Below are 10,539 nucleotides of genomic sequence, written 5' to 3' on the forward strand. Positions count from 1 at the left end.
AAAATGTATGAACATTAGTTATTGAATAAGGATTCTCATATAAAGATTATTAATGAAGTGATGGAATTGTAAAAAGTTAAATTCTGTTTGTAAAACTGCAGATCATTGGTGAGGACATGTTTGAAATTAGAGAGTGATGGCAATTTGAAAAGCTCAGACTGTTTTGGATAGTAAAAGTGTAGCTTTTAGAAGAGCAGAGGCTTGCAGTCGTAATATACTACTTTCTGCATTATCTAATCAGGTGGAACACTTGTATCACAAAGAGATAGAAGTGTGTGTTTTTGTTTGTGTCTGCCGTAAAGGTGTGTCTTTATCAGTGTCTTAGTTAGTTTTTCCACTGCAGCACAAGGTCACATCTAAAAAGTTCATGTCAGCTACAGTATTTTGGGAAAATGCATGATATGTGTAAAAATATTTTACAAACTTATCTTTGTGGGGAGAGTTTGACCTTGTGGGAACATTTTCTTCTGTGCCCCACAACTTTAAAGGGCTTTTTTCAGGGTTAATACCTGGTTTTAGGTTAGGCTCAGGGTAAGAGTTAGAGTTGGCACTAAGTTGTGATAAGGTTATGGGCTTGGGAATGTACTGTCTATGATGTATTCTCACTGATCATATCTGATATGATATGATCAGGAGGAGGAGGAGCTCCTCCTCAGAGGACATGTTGAGACTGATCCTCGTTTCTGCTGCAGTTTTTTTTGTTCACTTGAGTTGAAGGCGGAGCTCAGCGACTCCGTCTGTGCTGTTGTGAAATTCACCAGCTCTGTGAAGCAGCCAATCAGAAGCCGAGGTTTCCCCGTTCCACTCAGAGTGGCTCCACGTGCACGCGCACATACACGTACACTCGCTCTTCGTGCCAGACGTGACCCACACAGCAACGGCTGCGTTGTTTATGTTGTGAGAACATCGCACTCTGTAGCAGCAGCAACAGCAGCACTGTGTTACTGCTCCTGTTCTGTGTTCACACACGTTTGTTTCTAGAGTAAAATGTACAAACAAGGCATTAGACTGTCGTAAAGAACAAGCTCAGGTTTTGCTGCAGTAACTGCCCACTCACGTCCTAGGAACATAATTGTTCACCACAGACATGACACGAGACACATTATAGTGGCCAGAGTGAAAACAAACAGCTAAAAAAACCACAAATAGACACAAAAGACTTTATACAAACAACAGACAGCTACTAAATATACACTACTGGTGTATAACCACACATTATGACATGTACATAGTGCTTGGATTATAATCATATTGCAGTGATTCTTAAAGTGATATAGAGGTAAGCAAAGACAAAACAGACATATACAGTCAAAGAATTGCAGTAGATTTCTTTAAAAAAAAAGTGAACTGGTGTTGCTCACTGAACATCATGGTAAATAGTTGTCTTTGATAGATTTTATTAACAAAACATTTATTAATTGTTTTCCTTTACTTTGGAATGTTATGTCAGCACTAGCTAAGGCCAAAGGTTTTGCTTTTGTCGTTGTGTTGCGTTAATGTTGTTGTTGTGTTTTAAGTTACTGACGTTACTCAGATCGGCAAGAAAGCCTGATTGCGCGTGTGTGCATGTGGTCAATCATGTGAAACATTAGAGGGAGAGAGAGATAAATTGAGCTCATGCGGCCAAAGTAACTCCAGAGTAACCCCCCACCCCTGAAATAGGCTCCTCTGTGTGTGTCTGTGTGACTGTGCAAGTTTTTAATGATCAATACTTTTGTCATGTCTATGTGTTCAGAGCTGGGGTTAGGATGTGTTTAACCTAGCTTAGCATTGAATCTAGAAGCAGCATGATTCAGCCTGGCATTGTTTGTTGTTGCATGGACGGAGACAAAACTCCACAAAGTAGATGTCAGTGTGGATGTGTATATGTATATATATATATATATATATATATATATATATATATATATATGCACATATATATGTGTGTATAAAACGTTTGTTTTTAATAACGTCAATGCTCAATTCTTTTAGATTTCTTAACCAACACTTTTACGCATTTGAGGCTATTATTCATTTGTCATGTGTAAAAATTGACCTTTTATTTTTTTGTTTTTATTATTCTTTAAAAATGCTACCCCTGTTTTGATAAAGCTCTGAGTCTTTACAACTTAAAATCACTTCAAAATAGGAACTTCTTTTCATCAGGAATTTGCCTGGAGTTTATACAGATACAGAGTTGAGACTTTGTCATGCTGCTGAGAACTGCTGTCCATCCGTGTGTTTTTCTCTGTTTTGATTGGTCGGCTTGTGTACTCAACAGAGAAATCTCCACCTCCAAAGCAGACTGCTGTACTTTTCCATTCCAAGCTGACTCAAAGCTACCCAACTCCCTCCACTGCTTCTGCTCCTTCTGCTCCTTCTCCTCCTCCTCATCTACTCATAACGACCCCTACCCCTCAAAGCACATGCACACACTGTGGTAATGGAGGTTTCATCCACAGCTTTTAGTTGTGTATAGAGACACTTCTACATTAATCTTGAGTGGTTAAAAATTCTGACTGGGGAAAACAGGACAACCCATTATTCTCTGGTTCTGAAATGTGACAATATTTCCAACATTTGGTTTTGTATTAACTCTAGAAATCTGTCATGTCATGTTGCTTCCTGTGAGGAAACATGCCTCTAAGGAACTTCATATTGTCTATCAATCATCACATGAGTTTTACTGGCAATCTTTTAGTATGAAACAAGAGGAGAGCTTCTGTTAATCAATGATTCAACATTTACTTCACTTTCTTCTTTTACTTCTACTTATTTCAGAAAAAAGGAGCATGTTAATTATTCTAAGATAAATAGGGAACCTTAACCAGCTTTTTTTGGTGAGCCTTGACTTAAATCATCAGTAATGGCATTATGCTTGGTAAATGGGGGCTAAGAGTAGCTCACCTGGAAGAGCTGCTGGCCCAGATTCCTTTCTGCAGGAAACTGGGTTCATTTCTGACCTGTGGTAATTACTGTTTGCCTACCCTCTCCGCTCCTTCATGCTTTTCAGTCCTATCTACTTGAAGCAATAAATGCCCCACTATATCTTTAAAAAATATAAAAACATTAAAAACCAAAGATGTCAATTCTAAATGTAGTGATTAAAAAGTACCCCCTCTTACCTAAACACAGGGATTAAACCACATGCTATACTGTTGAGCAAGGTTACGTTCCATTGTAAGGTCTTAAAGGTTTAACCATTCACCCAATCTCAATTTAGCTGGAGATCAACTGAATCCTTTGATTGGCTGCACTGGCTCAAGTTCTGATGTCATATTCTCAACCTAAACAGTGATTATGAAGACAGAATATAATCATTCACATTTGCAATATTTTATGTATCGTAAGTCAACATGGTTTCTCACAGCAGCAGTACAGTCTGTATAAGGGTGTGTCAGCAATATTTCTAACAGCCGTTCATACTGTAAATCTGTCTGTACTTGTTATTTAATGGCTGCACCTTTACAGATATGTGTGTGTGTGTGCGTGCGTGCGGGCTTTCACAAAACTCTCTTCTACTTCACAGCCAAAGAGCCGGGACTGCTTGGGATTTAAACTTGATGTTGGGTCAGAATTCATTTCATATAATGAGTTGGTTTAGGTTATAAAGTAGAATATGTCAGTGAGAGTCCTTATTTAGTTAAAACCCACATTAGGTGTTTGTGTGTGTGTCAGCAGATTAGCATTAGTGTAGCGAGCAGAGGAAGTACCTCAAGGCTTCCGATCTTCTTTCCCTAATCTTCTGTATGTGTGTATTTGTGTGTACGTACGTGTGTGTGTGTATACATGCATGTGTGGTGTGTCAGCTCACGCTCCCTTCCTGTTTGCCAGTGCCAGCTGACCAGTAAGAGGCAGGAGCATTGCACAACTACTCAAAGCAGAAACTGCTGACTGACTGACTGACAGGGACAGAAGAAGGTAGAAACTGGAGCAACAAACTAGAGACCTCACAAACAAAATAGAGCCTATGAATGACATTAAGAAATAGTGCAAACATACTGTAGGTCAGTATGACTGTGTGTGTGTGTGTGTGCGCATGTGCATAATGTCACCTCTTATCTTATGTGTTTTCTGACATCATAGGTCTGCCTTGGTGATAGCTGGTCATTTATACCATACATTTTTGTGAGTTATGCACAGTAATGATACAAATCTTTTAATTAATCCACTACAAGATTACTATACAGAGTCCCAAATCTGTGGCCACCCTCAAAGCGCCAAGCTGGGATGTTAATAAAAATGAAGAAATCTGCCACAATTCTTGAATAATGCTAAAGGTCAGAGTATGTTCTGGTGGATGAATGGTTACAGTGCACACCATATAACTGCAGTCTCTGATGTTTGATTTTAGCTGTGGACCTTTGCAACATGTCGTAACCATAGACTTAATGTAAAAATGGTGAAAAATCAAACTTTAGAGTTGAGATTTGCGATATAAACAACACCTTGGCAGTTTTTGCAACTGAAAATTTACAGATTTCACCTGCAACTTGGTACTTATTGGATGATACCGTCACATTGGTGTCCACTATTGTGCTTGACCATCTATTGCTCTCTAAATGGGACAAGAATTTACAATCATATTCTATTGAAAAGGATCAATGTTATAAATCAAGTGAGAAGTATACGCTCATTTCCCTTTTGCAACCGGTAGAGTCACCCCCTGGTGGCTAACTGCTATTATATATACATCTGCTTTAATACAGTCCAGTTCTCCAACCTTGTTTCCTGTTTACTTCTCTGTACAGTCAAAAATGAAACGTGTCAAAGTGGACCTATTAGGTGAATTTCGTGGCAACATTTCTGGAGGCATTATTTAATGGCACCTTAGCCCACAAGAGTTTCAACAATTTATAGTGAATAAGTTTGACTTAGCACCCACAATCACCACTTTCACTTAATGCTGTTTTCAGACATAAACTCCAGGTGATGTCTGGAGCTTTTGGTCATGATATTCTCCAGAATTTGCCATTTCACGTGTGACAAATGCAGCAGGACATTGTCTGGGTGAACTTCATTCACAACAGATGGACAATCTCCACAGGATCCAGGTGAAGGAGAGACGGCTGGCTGGAGCTTTCAGGTTGTGCATGTCCATTCACACAATTTAGATCAAGTTGCTTTGTTCTCATATGAAGTCACTCAAATGATTATACTTGGGAGCAGGCAGGAAAATCTCCAGAGTGACCTCTTTGGACATTTGCATTCGCACATACAGTACATCCCAACTGCACAATCTCCAGAGTCGCCCATCCCCCGCAACACAGCCACTCCTGCAGCTCACAACAGTATCCTGACCACTCCACTTTTTAGTGGACGTCTAGTCTCAATGGATCAGATAAGAAGGAAAATCCCAAAAGTCTGCATCAAAGAGAGAGAATTGGACCTAACAATACCAGACCTGGAACCTTAAAGCTCCCATCCTCTTCATATATTTCACATATATCTCTAAATGCAAGGAACTTCTGTCTGGCTGTTGTTGCGTATCTGTCCAAAAGGTCATTTGACAAATTTCAAACTTGGCAGTTGACTTACTAAAAGCACCGGTGTGTGCAGTCCCGACCTTGATGTTGTTTGGATAAAGAGTGCAATAGATGTTGGTAGAAATGCAACAGATGTATCAATAAATGAGCCACTTTTCCTCTGCCTCTTACACTGCAATGGACAATTGGCTGGAGTGGATGGCCAACAGTGAGGCTGTAAGAACCATGTTAGTCTGTGGTTTTCCAAAGACAGCTCTGGGGTAAAGAGGTAATAAAATAAGCCCCGGCATGTTTCGCTGCAGGCAGGATATAGGTGGTGGAGATGTTCCATAAATGACTATTCATATTTACTTTGATGGTATATGGGTTACATTGATCTATGTTTGTCTGAACTCTCATTGGATTATTTAAGGATCTACTGTATGTGTGATTTGTAGTTACTCCAGACCAAAATTAAAAACCAAATCACTAAACCAGAAACAGCCAACTACCATTGGCAAGCAAGCCCTCTGGAAAACAGGAGACAACAAGAAACACTCAGAGAGTGCAGACATCTACCAAGGCTTCAAAAACAACTACCAAAGTAAGATTTTATATTAACAGAGGAGTAAAGATACTGTACTGTAAAGCATGTCACAAAAGCGTCTTTGAAATGTGCTTTGTTATCCCATATTGTTACATGAGGCAGAAATCAGGCTGAAACCTGGCAGTTCCTCGCTTTGACCTGTTTCCATTATTAGTTTATGACACACAAGTACAAAGAGGCCTGGTTGCCCTGAGTGGGTGTGACCTGCTCACTTCACTTCATATATTTGAACAGTGAATTGTAAAAAAAAAAAAAGAGTAAAAAAAATGGAAGTTTATGGTGTTTAGTAATATTAGACCAAATTGTGAAATAAAATTAAATGTAAATAGAGTTTTGAAAGAGAATTTCAGGGAGTAATAATAGATCATAAACTTAAATGGTAGCCACATGTAATGAAAATTCTCCAAATCTATTGCTATTCTGTACCCTAAACCCACAAATTAGTATTTTTTATTCGGCCCTCTCCTCTAAATTTTCCAGATATTGTGTATCTGAAAATGTTAGAAATATTATTTAGAGTTGTGAATAAAAAGGCCTTCCAGTCTGTATCCAAGATAAATTTTAATTAACGGAGGAAAATGATAATCTAAGTGGTATGTTTCTGAAGATTGTAAAACTATAGATGTGCATCAGTGTCAGAGCTGAGTTAAAATTGTGGAACTCTTTGTTACGTTTCAGAAAAGCCTTAAAGGCAAAAATAATTAAGGATTAAGGATGTGAAAGTGTTAATGTGTAGTGGTCTTTTGTTTGTTGCATTTTGATTTTGGTTTTGCAGTTATTGTTGCTGATATTCTAGGTCAGTCAATTAATTGTACAGGTTAGGCAAAAATAAACCTTGAGCTTCAGTCTTTTCCTTTTTCGGTATGTTGAAAAGAACAAAAGAAACAAGAAAGAAAGAAAATGAATTCATTCAAACAGCTCTGTCTGCAGGGTAGACAATTCTTCCTAATTCCTGCTTTTTCAGCACAAGCTCAGTTCAGTGAAGTTAAAAAAAACAAAACAAACCCTGTCAAAATGCATAGTCTGACTCATTTAGACCTAAATGCTTTCAGCCAGGCTGAGACTTAGAGCTGATCCACTACAGGCAACATGGGCAGATTTATTTCATGATGTGTTCGTTAATACCCATGATAGGAGCGCGCACACACACACACAGAGTCTGGTTTCAATCACTTCAGGGGACAATACACTGACTTTCATTAATTTCCTGGTGACTCACTCTAACATTAACCATAACATATACTGGCCAAGCCCTAACCTCATTCTAATCAGCCAACATGTCTTCATCTTAAAATGTAATTATGCATGTTATGGGGACTTGCTTTTTGTCCCCATAATGTGACTGTTAACAGATTTAGGTCCCCACAACATGAGTAATATCTTGTCTCTTAATTTTATTTTATCTAAAGCACATATGTTATGTTATGCTTCTTAATAGGTTTATTTTCTAGCTTTTTTTATTCATCTCTTTCATCATTTCTTTTTTATTTCCTGTTCTGGGAAAATATGCTAAAAGTATGTTTGATGACATATCGAAAAATAAACAAAACCACTGTTTGTGCCAAGCAACCATGTGATCTTCCTTTAAAACATATATGTTTTTCAATGCATGAGAGAATCACAGTCTTATTTTTGACATGGTCTGACAGTGTCCTCTCTTGTGACTTGTTGACACACTGCCCTGTAAACTGACAATCAAAAGAAAAACGAGTTCACACACTTATAGCCACAAAGACAACCACTAATGCAGTGTAACATCAAACAGATATTTATTTGTTTATATATATATATGTTTTTATATGTATATATATATATATATATACATACATATATATACACACATACATACATATACATATATATATATATACATACATACATACATACACATATATACATACACACACACACATTCAATATAATAAAAAGGTTTCATTTTGTTATTGACAGTCTGTATCAGCCAATCATCTGCAATTTAATCCAGGCAGCTCAATTTCAATTGGCCGTTTGGGCTCACTCCCACCAACCAGCCCATATTCCTTTGTGTGCAACAACAACAGAAATGGAGAGCACCTTTGACACGTTGTATATAAACAAACATGATCTGAACATGAAATGTTAAAAAAACATCATAATTATGTCATCATGTCAATCTTGCATCAAGTTTAAGTTATTTCTTAAAAAATGTTAACATGGTGAGATAAGTCCACTTTCTGTGCACTTTCAATAGGACATCAGTGCCAGTGTCTGAAAAGACACAGTAAGACATGTAAGTGCAGGTTAGTTCCTGCTGAATACAGTGATCTCAGTCTGTAGACACATACTTCAACGTTTAAGGCTAAATTGAATGAACATGATGGAAATTCATCAACTTGTTGTGAACATGTAGTTGAACAAACCTGGCACCATTCACTTTTGAGTCTCACACACTGCAGGGAACAAAATGGCTCCCTGAAAGTTTCCCTTCAGGATGTCACAGAACTCAACAAAATCCCTCTGCATGAAATTCTGGCTCTGCATCAGGTCGTCCTCGGAGGGGAAATACTGCATGCTGTCCTCAGGCAGACATGGACTGTCCTCCTGCAAATGCAAATTGTCCTCATGTAGATGTAGACCGTCCTCGTGCAGTACCAGAAAGTTCCCCGGTGGCGTTGTTGAGCCATGTGGGTTGGGACTGTCTAGAAGAGCTCCTCTGGCATTCTCCAGGACCCCCAGGTACGAGTCCATGTCGGTGAGCTCTGTGTCGCTGTCTGAGCTGCTGCCACTGTCGCTCCCCACTGAATCTGAGCGCATGTGCAGCATTTGATACTTCTCGTGCATCAGAAACTGGTTGGTGTTCTTCGGGGCCCGCATTCCCCTCACCCTGTTCCCCTTGACGTTGACAGGCCGGAGTGACAAAACTGGCCTCTGAAGGTGTAGGGGATGATGTTGATGATTATGTTGCGGGTGGTGGTGATGATGATGATTGCCACCTCCTGACCACCCTCCCCCCACTGTCCTCCGCCCCTTGCAGCTCTTGGACCAGCCGTGCTTCCTGCGGCTGGCAGCGTCTCTCTGCAGAGCCTCTTGTCCATCCTGATGCTGCTGCTGGCATCTCCTCCTGCACATCATCTCTGAGAGCATGTTCTTGTCTTCCTTTCTTGCAGTTGCCTCCTGTGCTTTCTCTTGCACTCCCTCACATCCTCCTCACGCGGTGGCCCACGCAACAACAAAGAGAGGCTGGTGTCCTGTTTTTTGTGTCAAAGATCACAAATGACCTCCTGCTCCCTCAAAGTCTACCTTTTCACTATCCTGTCTCTTTTTTTCTTGACCTCTGGCTTTGGCTGGTGCATAGCCTGCTCTTCCTCTCCTTGCAGTAGCAGCTTGACTGCTCGCTGGCTCACTGTCACGCCCTCCTGTTTCTCTAATCTCTCTTTTTCACCACTCTCAAAGTAAATTCAGCTCCTTACAGCTCTGATGGGTGAACTGAGGTAAGCTGATGAGGGGTGATAAAAGGCATCTAAAAGATACAAAAGTAATTTTTTTGTTGTTGTCTTCTCAGTTGTAGGCCTACAGGTGTAGTGTACTTCTGTTTGACAAGCAACGACGACTGTGAGACTTCTTCTTCCTCAGAGCTTGATAAAGAGATGGGACGTACCATTCACAGGGGTTTCCAGGAGGAGGGTGATGTATGTGCATAATAATAATAACAACACCACGTATTTTTATGACGTGTTATAGCAACATGTTAGCTTGCGCTGCTTTGTCACATACAATACAAATTTAAATATGTAATAAGTGTCGCTTGCAGGTGCCTCAGGTGTGGTTTATGAAAGATGTTCTCCGCAGTAGGATGGTTCACTCCGCCGGAGTTTAAGCAGCTGAAATGTGATCCACAGTTGCTGCCGTTACCCCCCCCCTCCTTCCTCCTCTAACAGCAGACACACTGTACAGAAACAACAAGTAGCAGCTGAGTGGGGCAACTGTATTATAACTACAGCAGTTACACTAATGTTGACACATACGCACACGTACCCATTCTGTAAATGTAATATCATGACGTGTCAGTCCCAAACTCTCCATTTGCCACTGACGTTGTATAAGTATATGTGCAGTTATGCACCACCTCAACACTTACAACAAATATTTGAATTAATGTACTTTTTTTAAAACTGGCATTTGTGACTGCAAACAGCTGTGCGAAAATACCCATGACGCCTCAGTGGATTATCCTGAAACGTGCTTCCACAACAACTCTGGTGCCGTCAGCATACATTATTTACTTTGTTTTAGCGTCCAGCGCCATCCACAGGCCACACGTGTAACTTGTCCAGTGCCGTATACATTTTGATCCCTCATTTTTAAAAGCATCACAACGCTTAATATCACGTATTTTCCTTCACTTAATATAATGAAATTACTCAAACAATAACAATTAGTGAATACACTGTACACTTGTGGGTGAAACTACTCTTACAGACTTCTTATTTTTAAGGCGTAATCATG

General features: G+C 39.7%; 1 protein-coding gene across 1 annotated transcript; it reads right to left on the reverse strand.

Moving 5' to 3' along the window:
- Nucleotides 1-7,930: 7,930 nt before the first annotated feature.
- wu:fb55g09 lies at nt 7,931-9,635 on the reverse strand. Its single transcript, XM_044023126.1, has one exon. It carries the CDS (start codon nt 9,175-9,177, stop codon nt 8,464-8,466), a length of 714 nt encoding a protein of 237 aa, XP_043879061.1. The 5' UTR covers nt 9,178-9,635; the 3' UTR covers nt 7,931-8,463.
- Nucleotides 9,636-10,539: the final 904 nt, after the last annotated feature.

This window comes from Solea senegalensis, linkage group LG4, assembly GCF_019176455.1.
Source record: "Solea senegalensis isolate Sse05_10M linkage group LG4, IFAPA_SoseM_1, whole genome shotgun sequence".
Lineage (NCBI taxonomy): Eukaryota > Metazoa > Chordata > Actinopteri > Pleuronectiformes > Soleidae > Solea > Solea senegalensis.

What these genes read in the sequence shown, in the direction of transcription:
- wu:fb55g09 (XM_044023126.1), bottom strand. Translation starts at nt 9,177, where the DNA reads ATGCTCTCAGAGATGATGTGCAGGAGGAGATGCCAGCAGCAGCATCAG.